The sequence below is a fragment of the Pavona decussata genome, unplaced genomic scaffold (genome assembly GCF_977016875.1).
Source record: "Pavona decussata unplaced genomic scaffold, jaPavDecu1.1 SCAFFOLD_98, whole genome shotgun sequence".
Classification (NCBI taxonomy): domain Eukaryota; kingdom Metazoa; phylum Cnidaria; class Anthozoa; order Scleractinia; family Agariciidae; genus Pavona; species Pavona decussata.
Genome location: NW_028145514.1, coordinates 576,044 through 595,756, shown reverse-complemented (window position 1 = coordinate 595,756; position 19,713 = coordinate 576,044). Strand labels below are relative to the sequence as shown.

Here is a 19,713-nt window from a genome sequence, read left to right as displayed (position 1 = left end):
CTTGTAACAAACCAAAACTTGGTTTCTACAATGATATCAATTCTCGGCCTTGCTTTCTTCATTTTTATGGAACAGCTTTTCCGGGAACCTGTGCAAAATGGACTCACTTGGGGGCTTTGAAGAGGACATCGACCGATTCTATAACAATGGTCAAGTAAGCTCCCACACGGCAGCCTTGTGAAACAGTATTTTTTATTATTTTGACTTTGCATGAGTTAGTATATTATATATATTTGTATATTTACTACAGGTTTTACTTTGCCTAAACAAACAAATAAATAAAGTAAAAAGTAAAGTCATGGAGGACCAGACCCCCAGGTTAATGTGAGACCCGATCTCGAACGCGCGACTTGGTTCTCTTCGTGAAACGTTTGGGTCTAAAAAATGTTGGGGGGGGGGGGGGGGAGAGATGTCCGAGCCCTCCAGGCCCCCTTCCCTAAATCCGCCACTGCCACTAGACCCATGTCGCATGTACCTTAAGGGTTGGGTATCTTTCCATTCAACGGCAGATAACATTTTGTTCTTTCTCCATTCCAGACATATATAAGGGCTTTAGATGTCACCTGGTGAGACTAAAGAATTGCTCAACTAGCCACTGTATTAACGACGGTGCCTACTTTTGTTACTGCGCATACGTTCTGCGCATCTCGAGATAGTCGGGTTTCCTATGGGCGGTGCCTGTTAATACCGGGATATTTTTGCCCGTTTTAAAAACTATGAGACGAAAGCAGAACTTAGCAAGTGCTCTTGGTATTCAAAAAGAAAGTAAAGGGGTAACCATGCAATTTTCAGAGATAATAAAGTTTCAATTTGGAAAACAATACGCCATACACTGCTTTGTATTTTACTGCCTTTTAGAACAATTGTTGCTTAATTATCTCTAAAAAATTTCTGGTACTCCAAATTTTCTTTCTGGTTTCCAGTGGCCCACACTAAGATCTTCTTTTTTCCCGCATAGTCATTTACTGTGTAGAAATACTTCTGAATTAGAAGGCACCATCCTTAAATTATTTAGAAACAAGATTCGTTAAATTTTATGCAAGTCAAGAGCAAAATCAGATTGGTTCAATTCAATCTATTGTTTAGAGATAATACTTAGGATTCGTTTTATTTAGGAGAGTATTATTTACAACCCCAGGACGAAGGCTTTAAAATAGAGGCCGGCAAGCTGTATTGTAATGAAGTACTTTTTAGTCAATATTTCGCTTAACAATACTTAGGACCTTTTTAACTTGCAACTTTAGCGGTAATCTTAGTCAAAAGGTTCAACTGAACGAATTCGGCACAGGTTTAGGTTCTCCAAGAAAACAAACTGACGGAATTAGTTTCAAGACAGGGTAGTGTTAACTGTTTTACTATCACATAAATTAAAGTGCTCATGCATGATTTTCTCGCCTGAATCAACACGTCGCACAAAGAAGTTCTACGAAAAAAAAAAATTGCCATTTGGATGAAACGCAATATTTAAAATGATTTTCGAAAACCTTTAAATTTGCCGCCGGCCATTTTGGCTTACCACTTGACTTCTCTCGGTTCTTCTCGGAGCTCTGACGTCTTACTGTTACAGACAGGTTCTCTTCAGCCTACAACATTGCAGATATAACACGAAGACCGACAACAAGATACCAACACTCGCTACTTTCTTTTCACTTCGTTTGCGTTTGTAAAACTTTAGCGCTAATGTTTGAATCTACGTCACATAACGTCCGTCGGCCTTCCTAGTCAGCGACACTGGTAGAAAGAAAAAAATACAGAATTTTTAAAAAATTGTAGCGTTTTCTGAAAATCCTCACTTTTTTTCGCAGACGTTCTTTGGCTGATGTGTAGATTCAGGTGAGAGAATAAAAAGCATTCATGCACGGGCTCTTTAAGCGAATGATTCCTCTTCGTGCTTTACTAACAACTCTTCAGTATCATGATGGCCACCCTTTGCTGTTTCCAACAAATCCTGAAGACATTTGATGACTTTTACCCGAAGCAATCTCTCCCTCTCATCGCAGCTCCCTTCCTCTTGCATTCGCTTCAGTTCATCTGTTTTCTTAGCAATCAACTTAGTGATAGTCTCAATTGAATCCCTTTGTTCTTCACCGGGTGACGCTATGTTGATTTGTGGGTGAATGTTCTCGGTAAAAGGTCCTTGATTTAAGCTCGTGTTAGGATCCGCCCTGGGCCCCCGGCCACAGTGTGTGGTCTGGCCAGCAGCGTTTTCGTGGTTTTTGTCTTCCATTGTAGATTGTTCATGTTTTCTTTCTTTTCTTGATTTCTGCGAAAGCTGATTGGTCAAGAGTATGTCTTCCACTTCATCGTGTATGTAGATGGAATTGACCAGTCCATTCAACCGTTTTAACTGATTGTCCATCAGGTACTGCACATTTAAGTTCCATTGCAATTCTGATATTGACGGTTCTTCGACTACTGGTTCCTCTCTCTTTGGAGGTCCACGAAACCCCACAAGGACCAGCAGTCGCTCCATAATGATATTGAAAAAGCTTCCTTCTTTCTCTTTAAGATTTTCGTCCTCGCAGACAGCTTTGTGCACAACATTGATGATCGTTATCACAATATTTGTGAAAATGAAAATCATACTGCTTGTAAAAGTGGCGAAGAAAAAATATCCCACGGTCTTGTAATCACTCTGCGAAGTAAAGTCGTTGAAATCGAACACTCCCATCATGAGACTGCTCAGGGAAGCCAGCGTTGCCGAGAAAGACCTGTAGTCTTCCAAATATGGTCCGTAAATGGTAAACGCCAAAGAAGCGTACCCCATGAAAATAGTGAACAGCATAACCGCGAAGGATTGTAACTCGACCACAGATCTGTAAATTGTGGTAGACAAAAGTTGAACAACTCGCGTGAAGGTAAGAAAGTGGATGAATTTTAATATGGCAATGAAAGCTGCAAACGCAAATAGGAACACGAGTCCTTCACTGTACAACCCACACTCCGAAAAGTTTAGGAACGATTCTTGATCTTCGTTAAGGGTTCTTACTGCACGCTTCAGAAGGCTTTCCCGCAATATGTACACCACAAGAATGGCAATACCATTGACGAAGAAAGCTATGTCAAGCCAGCTTATTGTCTCTCGGAAATAGGCTTTCCTCCGCTGGTAGATGCCTTTGATTATCGTGTATAACGTGTATAGCACAATTCCAAAAAACAAAAACTCGCAAGCTGAAAAGAATGCATAAGAAGAATTAAGCTCGGCGAACAAGCGAAAGACTATGAAGTTCGCACGGGGTAGCAAAGCATTCGCTGAAGTCACCTCGATAGCCGTCTCCAATACTCCAATGAGATTGGTATTTGGGTTATAAACCGCTCCTTCAATAAAAACGGCTCTGGTGTACCTGTCTATCCAGCCGTTAGCCTTCAGATACGCTGCGAACGCCCCTGTATCCTCAACAGTGTCGCCCAATTCAGCAACGTATCCCCCGCCAGGATAAAACGCAATTCTGCCGTAGAATGTTAACGAAGAATTCGATTCCGAAGGGTCCAAGTATACCCAGGGGGAAAGGTGCCCTGATGCAGTTCTCTTTTTCACCTGGGTATCCTCCATTTTTTTTCCATCCTTCCATCCAGGTTGGTACATTCGAGTTTCCTCGTGTGATACATCGAATGGAGGATTACATTCATGAATGAAGCCGTTTACTAATTTGGGCACAGTACAGCTACCTGCGTAGATACATAAAAAAAAAAAACATGTTAACTTTTAAAAAAGAAGAGGATGAAACCTATCCTCCTTCTTTTTGCGCCTAGTTTCCTGCATACAGGGCTGCTAAAACCGAAGAAAGTAAGGGAAGGGACCCCCTCTATAATTTCCCGCTTCCATTATCCTTGCACAGGGGCGGATCCAGGAATTTTTGATGGGGGGGGGGGGGGGGGGGGGCAAAGTCTTATTGACAAACACTGTTAAAACTTTTTTTGCAGCAAATTTCGTATTCCCCAATATGAAATATGACTTGATTCTTCGCTAGCCGGGGAATGAACGCCCAGCCGCGGCAGAACTAATCGGAAGTGCACACCCAATTGTAAGCAAAACTCGTATGTTCGGATATTTGTCCTCGTCAGTATATTTTACACACTCGATAAGATTTCCCAGTAGTGGTAAATTTGGTGTACGCTGTTTCCAAAAGTATTGCCATTCCTTTAACTCAGAAAGAAGAGTGGACGGTGCAGGTAAGTCCTGTTGCCATAGCAGAGAAGAGCATATGTTTCTATGAACGCCGGGAGGCCAATACTGCTTTGCGAGCAGACCACTAGAGGGTACCCCCTTCCCCCCCCCCCCCCCCCAAAAAAAAATTACATTTTGAATATACCTGGAATTTACTTTAATGGCAGAATGATTTTTGAAAAAATCAACCAGTTAAATAGTGATATGCTCCTGTCGATGCAAGAATTTAAGTGTCAAACAAGTAGCTTTAATAAAAAAAAAAAAAAAAAATCCACGGGTCTAATGGGTGGAAGGGGGGCGGACCCTCTTCCCTGGATCCGCCACTGTTGCACGACGTTGAAGGACTAAGGGACTTTGTAGTCTAGAACTCACCATTGCTGACTCGCACTTGTCGCAGTCGTAACTTGCCAAGTCGTCTGGATTGTCTCCCAGAAGTAAATCCTGTCCTATTGATCACTTTGTCTCCGTTATACCAGTCCTGCTCGTACAAGTAAGGGATAAACGATTGGTCTGCCCAGTTTAGAAATAATGGCAAATTATTGACCTGTGGATGAACAAGAAAACTGATGATGTTATACCCAACAGGTGCGTCTCTACTACTGCAGGTTTCATTGTCGTTGGACGCCAGCCAGGTTCTCTCTGATATAGGATAACCACAGAATTTACGTCAGTTAAAGATTTCTGCTTTACAGTAAAGTCGTGTGGAAAGTAATACAAGTTATTCATCAGTAAAAATGGACTAGTGGACTATATACAGTATTTAAATGACAGCGAGGCTATTTATTTGTTTATTAAAAGTAGAAAATAGGGGAGCAGTTCTTAAATGGTACGGGATGACGTTCCACATCGGCTTTATCCCGACAAAAAAACTGCTACTTTTAGCAAATTCAGTATTATAACTGGGGAGGAGAAGTCTACTTGCACTCTCCCGAAGCGCGTAAACAATGTTGCTTTTTTCCAAAAGACTGATGGGTAAACTGGAAGTTTGTTGTCTACAACTTTGTACATAACGATTGCTGAAAGGTTTTTTTTTTTTCCTGAGAGAGTGATCTCAGTGAAATTCTATCCATTCGCCTCTCAGTTACAGACTGAATTACCTCATCGTGAACTGACTACCGTAGTTAGCTGGCTGATTACAGCACATTGTGCGTCTTTTTGGAGCCAACGCTACAGTTAAAGCATTTTATTATTATTATTATTATCATTATTATTATTATTATTATTATTATTATTATTGTTATTATTATTATTATTTATTTATTTATTTATTTATTTATTTATTTATTATTTGTATCATGTGAGGTGCCTCGCATGGGTCCTCGCGTCCCGTTCGCACCTGCCCTTTTGACCTTATCACTTTAAATCACTTTGCACATATATTTCATTTCTTTCTGGCTGTTTAATTTGCTGTATGTAACATGTGTAATGGTCAATAAAGCTGTTAAAAAAATAGTGTCGTTGCCCAGAGAGTGAGGTCTTAAATTATGTGCTTAACAACATGTCATAAACGTTAAACAGTGGACTATCTCAGAAAAAAAAAATCGCATTGGAATACCCGTGTGGGGCTTACCAACCAACTAGGAAGGTTCGTCAGCAATCAACTAATTTCCCGTATGTATTCTATCCAAGACAACATGAATTTTGCATCCCCCGGTGGCCATCATTTCTTAGATGTAATCAAATATTGAACCAGAAAAGATTAGCAATGCAATACTTACATCAACAAGTCCCTGGGGGTAGGAGGCAGTAAGGGGATGCAAAAATTCCTGCTCTAATGAGTTCCTCATCAAGAAAGATGCTGGGTCTCTATTGCCATAACTGACCAGTACCAGGATAAGCACGACAAACAGGTAATCTCCAAGCTTGATGAACTTGTTCTTCATTTGTTTCTCTCTGATCCGATTTTCACGTAGAACGCTTAATTGGCTTTCATCTGGCGGCTTGTAACGAAGGAGTTCCATTTCTCTGTCATCTTTGTCCAACGTTCCGTCGCTGGAGTGGAGCCAATCTTCGTCTTCACCTGCGTTTAGAAATAGCAGTTGTTGTTAGTTTTAATTGTGTTCCGTGTTATTGATTCTTTGCACAGTTTAGTTACTTTGCCACTTCATTTGTTTCTGTGTGTTGAATTGTTTTTCGAAGACAAAATACGTCATAGATATATAGATAGACAGTCGGACGGACCGTCCGACCGACAGACAGACAGACAGACAGATGGTTGGATGGAATCTTTTATTTCAACACGGAGTTTTGTCAAATTAATACACGCAATAGTTAAAATTTAGTTTCCATGAAATCCGTACGTATTTAACTCTAAATACAACTAATTGTATTATAACAGAAGATTAAATTTTTTTAAATGACATACCGTTACAACTAAGTGAACTTCTTCATTGAGTTGTCTAATTGGTGCCGATATTAAACCTTTTCTTTAAGCTCACTTTGAAATTTATCCAACTGATGTTTCCTCTTTAAGGTAACGTGGATGATCATTCCAGGCCTTTACTCCACTGAATGCAAAACTATTATTATAATAATTAGTTCTGTTTTTAGGCAGCTCAAGGTCATAATCTCAGACCGTAATTGTTAAGGGTCTTATTAAAAGTGAACATTTAGGTAAGGTATGGAGGTGCCAGGCCATTAACTATTTTAAGGATAGATAGACAGACAGACAAACAGACAAAATTTTTAAGCTAAAAGCTTGTGGAGTCGAGTATAAAAAAAAAAAACAACAACAGTACAATATACTAATAAGTGGACATACAAAAACAAAAATGTACAATTATTTTTATGCTAAAGAACGTCGTTCAAATGTATACAAAATCGCTATCTCTGTGCCGCACAGACGCAATGAGTGTTTCATAAGATAGAGACTCTGTGTACAAGCGCATCATTCATGTATCTAGTATCGAATCTAGGTCTCGTAAGATATAACCGTTACAACGTTTAGACTAAATGCCCTTAGAGCAAGAGTAAGAGTCCACCCATTCCTCTCCCCTCAAAAGTGTTTAACCATTGGCAAGTTACCAAAAAAAAAAAACACTAAAAGAAAATGAATTTTGTGCCGCTGGTAGTAATTACACAATTGATGGACCAGACAATAAACTCTGCGGTGTATGTTGAAGTGCTAAAGTGAACCCATAAATTTCCTTTTGTGCGTTAGCCCTTATAAGGAAGCGAAAGGTTGGCCTAGAAAGGAAATGGCTGGAGATTAAAGCCGGCCGTCGTGGGTCCGATTCCTGCCGAGGTCCAGGATTTTTTTTTTTTTTTTTTTTTGGCCTCTTGGGATCTCCCATCTCTTTACTAGGGCTAACACTCAGTAGTAACCTTAGCACTTCACTGCAGAGTTAATTCTCTGATCCATCACTTTTTTAAAAAGTAAACTTTAACTCGAAAAATACCTAGTTGTATTATGGGTTTAATCTAAATCAAAACGACAATTTCCGTCTCCAAAAAGTTTAGACTTTTTCACTGCTTCTGGCAGTGTTGTTGCACATCTTAGTCAAGAGGCAAATAAGGTGTTGAATTAGCAATAGGTTTGTTTCGCACTCACACTCTATAATAATACTTTTTGTAATGAAAGGTGATCCCCTACTTTTCACTAACATTGGACTAACTGGAACAACGTTTTCGAGTTTTTCAATGTAATGACCTCACGAACGTAACTAACCAGTCTCATCAAATCGCATCACTCACCTTTCTTAGGATCCTCAGTACCCTGAACGGCTTCACTCTCCTCGTCGCTTTTCCTAATGAAAACCGCGTACGCGACTGATAGAAACAGCACTTTAATCGGCTGGTTAATAAGAGTGTCCTGACTGAACGTAAATATCATGGAAATAAACCACTGGTTCGATTTCTCCTTTCCCCACATCATGCTATAAAATAACGTGTATAGAGCCGAGGCAAATGATGCCAAGATGCACAAGGTCCAGGCTATATACAGGAACCAGTATGGTAAAAATCCTTCGCCTTTCTTTTTCTTCTTGCTTTGGTCTTTGTCATCCTGTTTACTTTCACATTCATTCTCCCGTTTTCTGCAAAGCCACCATTTGGTTTTCTCATTTCTTTCAGTAGCGACGTCTGGCGTACCCTCGCTGTCCGCCAAACTGCAAAGAGGCAAAACACCCTCTGCTTACATAAATGTCATTGAATTTCACTCTTCCTATTTTTTTTTTAAGAAAGGATTTTTATTAGCTTTACGTAACACTAATAATACAATACTAAACTACCGCAACATTGTAATTAATTAAAAATGAAAATAAAAAGTGGTGTGGATGGGTTGTTATCTAGGTACTTTTTAGTAGTGCAATTTAAGTGGCTTTTGTACTGTAATGTAAGTAAATGTAAGTAATGTCAGTAATAAATTGTATATAAAAAAGTAAGTAGTGAAGATTCTGTTAGTATAGAGTGTGTGCACGGCGGCCATGTTGGAGGACTAAAACAATAGATGTTTGCATGAAAATAGAATATATTTCCCAAAGGAAAATCATTGTATTGTTTTGGTCCTCCAACATGGCCGTGGCCGTCGTGCACACACTCTATTGTAAACAGTGTATTTGTTACAAAAGTAAGCATATATTGTAAGTACAGTCATACTGTAATTATCGCAATTAGTGTTTATTATTGTTAGTAGTTGAACAAGTAAGCTGAACGAAAAGAAAAGAACGAAAGAAAACAACGACAACGATAGAACAACAGCAAAAGAGTACATGTAGTGGAAAGCGATTCAAGGGGTCTCTCAAATAATCACATCTTCGATGAATTTGTTGCGAATCAGTGGTTCCCATTTAATCTTGAAGTGCTTTAGATAACCGTTTCCCATGGCAATATCATATTCGATGCCAGCTTTTTCACGTAATTCTGTTTCAAACACGGGGAAGAAAAGGGGTGTTTCATCTAGACTGCAACGATGTATGTAAAACTTGGCTACTAAAAGGGCTAAATTGAGCAGCGTACAGAACCTTGAATTATCTATCACACTAAATAAAACTTTAGCGGGAGTAAGGTTGAATTCAGTCTGGGTGTTTCTAGTTAGTGTTGAAAATTCAGCCATACATTGTTTCGTTCATGGACTCGGAATAGCCCATGGATAGAACTCGAACAGAACTATAGCTAGCACGACAGCTAGCACACGTTATAAATAACCGAATAAAAGTGAAGGTCTTGCTGTTTACAGTGTTGAGATAAGCACGCAAGTATAAGCACACTCCAACGAAACGATGGAGTGCTTTCTATGGTTGTGCTTGTGTTGTTCATTTCCCCATTCGCCAAAAGCGCGTCCTTTAGGCTTATACTTGCAAAACGATGAAAACATCTTGAGTTGTTGGAACAAATTATCACCTTGTTTTACCATCGGTAGATTCTGGTTAAAAAAATATGCTATCATCTTCCTAAAAGTTGGCGTGGCTGGTTGGTACACTAATATGAGAAAAATAACAAAAAACTTTTATGCATCCTGCTCAAACTTACCTCTTGGAGTCGATATGATCTGACTGTACAATGTACTTTTGCTTTCTGTTTCGGAAGATCCAACATTTGCCGCTCGATTTTTTATCCATGCCAATATTATCATTTAAACTGCCTGAATTCTTTACTTCAGACACCACGCTGTCGAGATGGACTTCCTTGTCTTTGAAAACTTCGTCGTCAAGTATAGAATTTGTTTCGCCGCTGTCAAAAAGTTCTTCATCTTCGGTGATAATTGATTCGCTGAGGCTTTGCTCTTGAATATCCTTTTTAGCTTTTTTAGCCCCCTTTGGTTTCACCCCCTTAAAGATGGTCACTATAGCAACATTAACAGGAACGATAACGAGGCTGCACTGAATGCTAATCATTATGGATCTTAAGTTGAGTTTAATTGGTCCCAGTACAATACTGTCGGAATCGTCCCCAGTTGCAGTTTGCCCAAAAAACATCGCACTAGTTACCATTGCCGTACACAGAAGGCACAGACAACAAGACGCACGCTGTGCTCTGGTAAATGCACTCCGTGAAGGCTTCAGAATCACAGAGAACCACAAGTGAGCGTCAGTGAAATCTTTATACAACTTACTGTTGAAAAGTCTGGAAAACGACGTGAGGTCTTTTTCATCTGCTGGAGTCAAATTACGCGTGATTGCACCATCATCCTCATCAAGCGCTAACCACCGCTCGCAAATAAAGACGGTGACGGCGTCTGACTGCAAATCCCGCACTAAGACCCGCTTTAGAAACCACGCGGGCGATAAGCCGTGATTATCATGCCAGACTGTTAGTGACTCAATTGTTCCCAATGAACCAGCAACCGAGATCAAGAAGGAATTAGCACTGCCTTGTCTAAACGTCGGGCGCTTATCGTCTTTTAAGATACATATTCCGCTGTCTTCGCGCTCTCCGACGAGTAGACATGATACCTGAGCTGTTGTGGCGGCACCTCTGCGCTGACCGGTGAAAAATGTAAGCTCATACTGGTAAGTGGCATTGGGCACGTTGCTGGCTATAGGTGTAGCTCCAATCTAAGGAAAAGAAAGAATCGCATAACGGTACTAAGTTATAAACTTTAACTTACATCAGTTCTGGGAGTGTTACATTATTTTACCGCTCTGTAAAACACGATAGAGCTATCGAAATTTGGCGCTAAAAAAGTATAAATTATTGTTATAATTACAATGGGATTGTTTCAGACTGGCTAGGCATTACCTGTGGAGTGCTGCAAGGGAGCCTCTTAGGCCCTCTTCTTTTGAATGTATTTGTGAACGATATTAATTACTCAGGTAGATTTTTCTCTCTCCGACTTTATGCCGACGACACGACACAGTTTGTAGCACAAGAATTGCCCCATTGCCCTGGAATCCACCCTGAATAAGGACATCAAGAAATAAACCCACTGGTTGACTGCGATCTACTTACAAGTAATTGCTACCAATAGTCAGGCAATGACCACAGATAAATCTTAGCACACATACAATCTTTTGGTCGGAGACAAGACCATAGAAGATGAACCGACTCTTCAAATTCTAGGTGTTTGATTAGACCAGGACTTCTCTTTTAACTGCCTTCACTCGTCAACTTAATATAAAGTTACTTTCTCTTTTGATAGGGCTGCAGGGATGTAACTATTTGAGCTCTCAAGCTAACTGAGTTATCTTGCCCGCATTTTCGCCAAGAAATCAGAGTCAAAAGTCGAAGGCGGATATTGATGCGAAACAAAAACGGACTGCATGTTTTGCTGGCTTAATGTAAGGAAAATATGGCAGGTCTCCTCTGTTTATGCCTGAAAAATTTCATAAAGGGGGCATTTCCGGAGTCGTATTTTGGTATTTGTTTTTCCGTAAATTTACCCGACGTTTCTGCAAATGCCATTGGAATTGGTTTGGAATTCAATTTACGGAAATAGTTCATTAAATCATTTTTGAAAACTTACAAAAAAAATTTTCTGGTAATTGAGATATCCAAGGGGAAGAGAATTGGTAGATATCTATTTCGATAGCGTTTGAGACATTTCGGAAGTCCTTTCAGCGGTTGATATAGGAACATATTAATGCGCTGGATTTCATCGAATCAAATTTTGGCAATGTCGCCAATCGTGCAGTAGCAACAGCTATTAAAGACATAATTACCTGTTCCATGTCTCTCTTATCAGCTCTTCTTGCCCAGGTCAGCACCAAAGCGTAAATTAGAAACATGGAGAGAATAAAGAAGAAGACCGTTACATTTCCAGTTTCAAACATAGAACCGAAACCTGCCAATACAGCACCGTAGTCGATCGGGTTTGGAGCCACATCCATCATGGAACCAAATGCGGTCAAATGAGTACAGCGACAGTGAGTTTGGGTTGTGCTGGTCAAATTACCAACCTGTAAATTAATAATAACATGTGGTTTACAAGTAGTTTAAATTATTTAGGATGTAATTTGCAATAAACATAGCAAGATCTTCAGGTGAACTTTCCATTTACGGTCTTTGTCAATGTTCCGGAATGATCCTTGAAATGCTCGAAGACTTCTCTGCTTTATGGTTTACTATCAGCACCTTACAACAGGGGAGTTCCCTTTTCATGGGTGGTGAACTGTCATCGATATGTATTCTCAGATGTGAAATTTTCGTTAATGGTGTCTGGTGTACAAATGGCTCGCTGCGACCCATTCAAGACCTTTAGAATGTACGCTTACAGTAGTCGAATGCAACATCTGCGACAAGCGTTACTGGTGTCATGAAACATTCTTTTGTGCTTTCGATCGTCGTAGTTTCAAAAAAGGTACAAAATCAGTCAACATCTCACGAGTCTCGTGGCAATCGTAAGGAAGTTGTAGGTTTGACTTACACGAAATATGGCAGTCTCGTCGTCAGCATGTCTTACACAACGTCTTGTCGTCTAAATCGTTCCCACAGAACCTAACAACAAGCTTGTGACTCAGGCACTGAGGGAATAGCACACCATTCAATAACACAGTAGTGATAGTTCCACGTGCTTCATAATAAGTTTAAGCAACGGAAGAGGAACCAAGTGTGACAAGATAAACACGGCTCAAAGCTGTAACCTTGCAAGTATGGGTGAGTCATACATACCTCACATCCATCATCTTTCCATTTCTGAAACTCTTCATTCCAGTATAAACATTTAGATTTAAAAGTCCTCAGAGTGTAGCTGACATTGTAATCCTCGAGGTCACAACTAGTGAAGTGGGTCGCTGCTGTAAACCTAATGCCAATGTAATAAGTGCCAACATACAGTCTAGTCTGGGAAAGAAACAGTGATACGTTGGAGCCTCTAATCTTCAAATGGTCTCTTCCAGGTGTGACATTGTGTTCTTGGCTGTTTGTTTGATTAAAATCTCCCGTTAAATTAGATGACATTCCGGAAGATTTCGTAACGTTGCCAGTCGTGTTACTTTTTTGCTTAGTGTCATTCGGATAATTTTGGTTTAGCTTAGAATCGAATTGATCATCATCGGTTTTGTTCGGAGAAATTACTCGCCAGTCGAAATTGACAGTAGTCGGGGCTTTTCCTCGTCTGACATATACCACAAACTGACGGTCAGATCCGATAATACCAACTTCGACATTGATTGCGCTGCCATTCTTATCGACCACCAATGTATGGACACGCCATTCTTTGTGTATAGAGCAGTTGTACTTGAATCTTTCCGGAGTTTCAACTGGAGCATCTCGAGGTATGAGTATGTCTATGGGATCATCTTTGTCCAGATGAGAGACGGCCAGCTTTTTACCTTTGTTTTGGAAAGAAAGACTGACCACTTTCCCTGTGACGTCCGCAGATCTTTTGCCCCATGTGTAAGGGTTCTCATTCATGGCTGCCATCTAAAAAGAAAATACATCCAAAATATCTCAGCTTGCCCTAGGTGTCAGAGAACGTTCTTTGCTCGCGCTTTCAACTCAACTCAGAGGTACTCGTTTTGAAATGGTCATTATATGAAACGTTTTATGCAAGAAGGAAATGTTAGGAACAATGATGTCGGTCGACAAGCGCTTAAACAAGAACAACTACAACAACAACATGTCCAACATGAACGTTAAGACCATGAATATCATTTAACTCAAACAAATATGATGAAAACATGATACAGCTTTAGGAAAAAACGTGAAATCAATACGCAGACCATGAAAATGACGTCCTGAATTTCTGGAAATAAAAAGTATCTTGAGAATGATGATTATTCTAGAAAGTGACGCAGGCATACTCGGAAAAAAGAAATCCGAGTGCTCCTATCAGGAGTCGAACCTAAGACCTTCCGATTACTAGTTCGGACGCTCTACCACTGAGCTACAGGAGACTCGTGGGAGTTTAAACTAGGTTCATGGGACAAACATAGTAATCGGAAGGTCTTAGGTTCGACTCCTGATAGGAGCACTCGGATTTCTTTTTTCCGAGTATGCCTGCGTCACTTTCTAGAATAATCATCATTCTCATTCATTCACCAGGCTGGAAATATACCATAACATTTCTTTCAAAAAGTATCTTTCTCCGTTCAGTTCCAGCACAATCACGTGACCTTATTTTAAATAATTAAATTTCGTTTATTACTTATATGCCCACCTGTTTGTCGACAGGACCATCGATATCTGAATTATTTCCGAACAGGTTTCCAGCAGAAGGCATCTGAAAGCCAGCCTGGCCGTCACCTATAGAAGACCCACCCAGAGAGTCTGAGTCAGAGCGCTCCACTGCCATATTTAGCTTTGCACTAGAGATGACACTGGGTTGTTCGCCGGCCAGTTTGTTCTCCAGAACAGAACCGCTGACACTTCCAAGCATGCCTACAATACTGTTGGCTGTATCTCGGTTCTGTGAAAGATTAAAAAGAAATTCCAAGTTGTTAGCACTCTCTTTTAAAGGAACTTTTAAACCAGTGGAATATTCCAGCATTTGTAATTATCAGCGATTATGAATGTTAATTTGCGTCTTCATACAAATCATTCTTTTACCACTTACCTTTTTAAATCACATTTCGAACAAGCAATAATAATTGTTTCCAAATTCTCTGTTCCTCTTATATCTTTGTTCCAGTTTCAGTAAAATGAAAAGCCGCATTTTGTCGAGCATAATCCGCCAAAAGGAATTTAAAGCTATTAGTGGCTTTTTGAAAACTATTGGAATACTCCATCATTGTGGATTATGGCTGGATGTGCGATTTGATCTTTTCATATTTTTACTACAGTCTAAATTAAACTATAGCGTCCTATTTATCTGTTGCTTTGGTTTGCAAGCTTTAATTGCAGGATTTCTGCCTTGTCAATTTCAAGGATTTTTAACCGTACCTTTGCAGATTCCTCGTCGAGTTCCACTGCTTCTTCATCTGTGACATTTCCAGGTGGCTCTTGTTCAGGTTCTTTACAAGTAATATCGTAAGGAGAACATGTTGGAGGTGGTTCCGTAGCATTCATCACCTTGGACTTTACGAGAACGGAGCTCCCAGCCGCATTAAGAACGTATCCCATTCCAGACAAAAGGGACTCAGCACTGTTCACCACTGCATCGTAGCCCGCAGATTCGTTGGAACTGGTTTTTAACAAGTTGGACATCCTTTCAAAGGCTTCCGTAGAAGCATTCTAAGAAATGAGATTCATATACATTATTTGAGCCTCTGTCGAGTCCGGTTTTAAGCCATCACACAATAGCTACGATTGTCATTATTCCTACAAGAACAGTTTGCAGGGAAATTCTAAACGCTTCTGCTTTTCATTCTCCAATCCAACCAAAATATACACCCGCGAGTCTCGGCGCGATGCCACATCACTGTGACGTCATCAAGATGTATTAAGTCACATACTAGGGACCTTTGGTTCTGAGTACGAGTGCAAAATTGAGTACGAGTACCACTTTCAAATTCAAACCAGTCGCGTTCCCAGAACTCGCGCTCCATCATGAGAACAAGATTGGTGTGACAAGCGATTATCTAAAGAACATAAACTAGATTTAAAAAGTCATACTCGTGTTCAATCCTAGTCATAGCCAAATCTGAAGGTTCCTAATATCTCTTCTGCCAAAAACAACTCATTGAGTTCTCAGAGACGGTAACAGCAGTTTCTCTTTCAACTATTATATATCGTCACTAAAATTTTATTGGGGGATAAATAATTAAGGTTTGTTGTCAACCCTTGGTCTGGTCTAACTGACAGGCTCAGTGTTCCCGTAAGCGTTTTACAGATTTCTGAGAAAATAAAGATCTTTAGTTGCGAAATTAAACGAATAATTATTAGTTCCAGCGTAACGTTTAGGTACGATAAAGGTAAGTTTACAAAATTTGCATGCTTCCTATCAAAAATTCGTTGCAATCATACCATAGCTCCAGATGACGTTTCATCTTTGAACATCGAAGCACTCGCAATCATGTCAGCAGACTGTTGCAAACCGTTCAATGAAGTCACAGGAAGTGACGTCGCAGCCTGAATGACTGATGTGCGCACTGCTTTTCGTTTTTCCCTTCTTGCATTTACGTCCTCGGTGTTATTGGGTGCTTCAACTTTTGAGCTTTGTGCGTTAAGCAGTGAGTTAACGGCTCCCGCAAGTCTTAAGGCCGCTTGACTATCTCCTACATTCACCAGCTTACTCAGGTCGCTATTTTCTCCTGACGTCATGTTTGCTAGCATGTCGCCAAGTTCATCTTCTTGCATCTGTGGCTCTACCGACTAAAACAAAGTTCAAAGAAATATTAACAAAACAGCTTTTCTTCCCAGCTTTAGTTTTCTTTCAGACTGAACGAATGCCTTAGAACACTCCTCTGACGCGGGCATTTACTTGAGTGTAACGTTATCTAGTTACCTTTGATAAAATTGAGCATTAGGTACTCACCGTGCACGGGTCGTTTCCAGAGAAGCGGAGCCGGGAACGGGTTCTTGTTCATGATGTAAGAATATTAATTATACCTCAGGCTCCTAGTCAACAAAATTACCAAGGGAACAACAAGGGACGTGGAATGGAATGATATTGAGCCAAAGTGAGGACTACTGTCCTTTTAGTACCCCAAGCTTGTTACCTCTGTAAAGGAAAATTTGGTTTGCCCAGGTTACATTTTGTAACAAAAAGATGTAGTTGCATGTTTCGATTCCCATGGCAAAAAAAATTAATGTTTCACAGCATCCAGATCGCACATGAACCACTGGTAGCCATTAAGAGCCAGAGCTCAACCCGTTTCTCTGGCGTAAATCAACTAGGTGTATTTCTACACTCTCATCAACGTAGCGTCACCCAAAACGGCTGAGAGTAGGTCTTGAAGCACCGACCTTCAGATTTAATATCCAACGCGCTGTTTAGTACAGCACCACCCGTTCACAGTGTCTAAGGAGAGTTCTGAATGCTATAAATGGAAAGAAATTTCTTTCTTACTTGCAAAAATAAAGTATAGTTGGCTTCGCCCTCGAAGAAATCCAATATTTTCACGTAAATCTCCATTGTGTAATTGTCAGCTGGCTTTCCCAGTGGCAGTTCAGAGTAAGTGGAATTATGAGGACCGTAGAAAAACAGGATCAACTTCCCTTCTTCATTTCTGTAGTAAAACTCGTAGCTGAGTGGCATGTCGGGATCTGTCCAGCCTTCACACCAAATATGGAACTTAGTTACCAGAGCATCTCCTAACTGAGGGGAAGCAAAGCAGTCACCTCCTTTGGGGACTTCATTTGTAAGGACGACGCTTTCTGTCTTCCCTTTGACTCCTTTCTCTCTGCGGCCATACAGGCGAATAAGGTACTCTGCGGCTCCTTCTAAAACGTTCTTAGGCACCATGAACACGGGCCCTGTGGGATCCTTCACTTCACTCTGTGCGATGTCTTGTTGAAGTTCCCAATACGTCGTAGAGTCGTTGATGACGTTCTTGTAAACTTGCCATTCGTAGATCAGTCGTCCGATACATCCCTCAAAGCAGCTGGCAAAAAGGGCAAGTCTTTTGGAAGGATTGATTTTAGCAGCGCAGTTCTGCTTGCAGCTGTTGAACACAAAATTGGTATATTAAATGAATATAGAACCACTCCCAGTGTTTTCCTGATAATTATCTTATCATGCCACAGCAATGGAATTGTGCACAGCTAGGGTGGTTTTCATTCGGCTTAAAGTGTTTTTTAGTGGAGTGTCGAAGTTGCTTTGGTTTTGCTTCACTGCGCTGCGTGGTTTGTTTGAAAAATTCATTCTGTTAACTTAACCAGTTAAACCCAAACTAATTCAACTAATTTATCTTAAACCCAAAGTTTTCGAGACACAATCGTACAATTTAAAATCGTATGGTTGCAGGGCATTTTTTAGCACGACGGGTGGAATGGCGGTGGAATGCAAGCGATACCATAGTAGGCTGGCTGAGTTAGTTGCTACAAAGAAGGGCGAAAGCTATGCGACTGCTATCTCATAGATCCAGGCAAGGGTGTCCTTTGCTTAAGAGATTCGCGAGCTACAAGGAGGATCCATCTAGAATTGACGGACAGTGACTTTGACATCGAGAAAGGACATGCAAACATTCGTTAAAAACATTGAAAACATAATTTTATTCCTTAGTTTTTCTTATTTTTCTTGGTAGCCTTCCATTTGATGTTGGGTTTTATTCCCTTTTTTAAGATTTTTAACTTTGTATGTATGATTGATTTTTTTAATAAGAATAGCATAGTAACTTTATCAGAAAAAAAATCGGCTTGAAAGTTCTCTTTTTTCATCGAAATGAATTGTAAATAGTTTTTTAATAGTTCCTTTTTCTACTTTTAACTTGTGAATAGCAATTTGCTTGAAATATGTTAATAAAGAGTTCTCATTAATATTTATTTAAAAAAAATTACTATTATTATTATTATTATTATTATTTCATAGGCGTTTTTACGCGCTTGACAAAATCACTTGTATTTGCTTTGTGCTTTGTGTTGTTGTTGGTTGATATTGTTTGCGTTTGTTTTGATTGGTCAGAGTGATAACTTTGGTTTTGGTTTTACCACACTCTGCTCGATAGCTCCCCTGGGCAATCAGGTGCCAAAGGGCAGATAACTTTATCCAGCAGATAAGTCCTTATCCATCGGATAAAATGTATCGGTTGGAGTATGTTTTTTTCCTCGTGATAGCAGTTAATCCACTGGATAGAGTTTTCCGTTCTTTGAACAACTGGGGCCAGAATGCGAAGCAAACACATGAAACAGACGCTAACCACAACATGCGGGTGCCACAAAGGAACAATGAAGTTTTTTGTGTTCTAAGTGGTTGACAAGTTGGCGAGGTACTCTTAATAGAAAGATAGTGAAGGAAAACCAAAGGAAACGCAAAAGGTTTCGATAGCCAATCAAAAAGAACGCTCACGCAAATCACCCATTTATGCAGCTGGAGCCAAGAACGGGAAAGCACGACTTGGCTGAATAACGACTGGAAGCCCTCTTGCTTCTGACTCGCTGGCGAGCTCTGATTAGTTAGAAAACGTTATAGGGTAAAGCAACATGTGTAGAGGTAAGTAACTCAAACGTTGCATCCAGGTTTTAAATTAATCAGACATTTGTATAAATGAGTACAACGTGAAAATCCAAATTAGCGCTACTTACTCAATTTTCGACACGGGTGGATCACCTTGAATGACCTCCACGACTTGATACTGTTGAGCAATCCTTTCTCCCTTCCTGATGATTACAAACACGACGTAAGTTTCGTCTTCTATCATGTTGGTTGTTTTTAGAGTTAGCTGGCCATTTTCATCGGGAAAGAAGAACTGTCCATCACCATAACAACCGTTTGAATGAAGAGTACCGGGCGCTGCTGGTTGAGTCTTTGTGTCATAAGGAGAGCGTAAAGTCATGTTTGGGTAAACATCTTTAGGGAACTGCGTGTGAACGCTCCTGCATAACCACGTGTAGTGTAACCCTGGAAGATAAAGGGAGACAAAAATCCATGAAATCAGCCAAATAAGTATATTCAGCCGACTCTTATGCTTCAACTCATGCGGAATAGCAAAGGAAACCAAGTACTATAAGAATTACTATTTTGCCATAGAACGGGAAACTCGTAACTGAAGTTCTTAAGAAACTTGCCAAGGATGAGAACCACTAATTTGCTGCAAGAAAGATTTCAAAAGAACCTCACTCCGCTATTC

At 40.2% G+C, this 19,713-nt stretch overlaps 2 protein-coding genes across 2 annotated transcripts; both read right to left on the bottom strand.

Annotated features, from left to right (window-relative positions):
* Positions 1-461: 461 nt before the first annotated feature.
* Positions 462-11,986, bottom strand: LOC146472495 (polycystin-1-like protein 2). The gene is made up of 6 exons (XM_085119297.1): positions 11,767-11,986; positions 9,638-10,662; positions 7,862-8,274; positions 5,887-6,188; positions 4,541-4,712; positions 462-3,669 (listed from the first exon to the last, which is right to left on the bottom strand). The coding sequence occupies exons 1-6, from the start codon at positions 11,935-11,937 to the stop codon at positions 1,868-1,870; spliced, it is 3,885 nt and encodes a 1,294-aa protein (XP_084975423.1). The 5' UTR covers positions 11,938-11,986; the 3' UTR covers positions 462-1,867.
* Positions 11,987-12,492: 506 nt separating this feature from the next.
* LOC146472494 (sperm receptor for egg jelly-like) lies at positions 12,493-17,693 on the bottom strand. The gene is made up of 6 exons (XM_085119207.1): positions 16,995-17,693; positions 15,950-16,297; positions 14,927-15,217; positions 14,205-14,453; positions 12,716-13,468; positions 12,493-12,567 (listed from the first exon to the last, which is right to left on the bottom strand). Exons 1-6 carry the CDS (start codon positions 17,388-17,390, stop codon positions 12,493-12,495), a joined length of 2,112 nt encoding a protein of 703 aa, XP_084975333.1. The 5' UTR covers positions 17,391-17,693.
* Between the last annotated feature and the right edge of the window lie 2,020 nt (positions 17,694-19,713).

Coding starts and splice junctions, on each gene's coding strand:
- LOC146472495 (XM_085119297.1), bottom strand. CDS start 11,937: ATGATGGATGTGGCTCCAAACCCGATCGACTACGGTGCTGTATTGGCA. Junction 6,189..7,861: donor TACTGAGGATCCTAAGAAAG/GTGAGTGATGCG, acceptor TTCTAAACGCAG/GTGAAGACGAAGATTGGCTC. Junction 4,713..5,886: donor ACCCCCAGGGACTTGTTGAT/GTAAGTATTGCA, acceptor GTTCATCCACAG/GTCAATAATTTGCCATTATT.
- LOC146472494 (XM_085119207.1), bottom strand. CDS start 17,390: ATGGTGCCTAAGAACGTTTTAGAAGGAGCCGCAGAGTACCTTATTCGC. Junction 14,454..14,926: donor TCGACGAGGAATCTGCAAAG/GTACGGTTAAAA, acceptor AATCTTTCACAG/AACCGAGATACAGCCAACAG. Junction 13,469..14,204: donor ATGGTCCTGTCGACAAACAG/GTGGGCATATAA, acceptor TTTTCTTTTTAG/ATGGCAGCCATGAATGAGAA.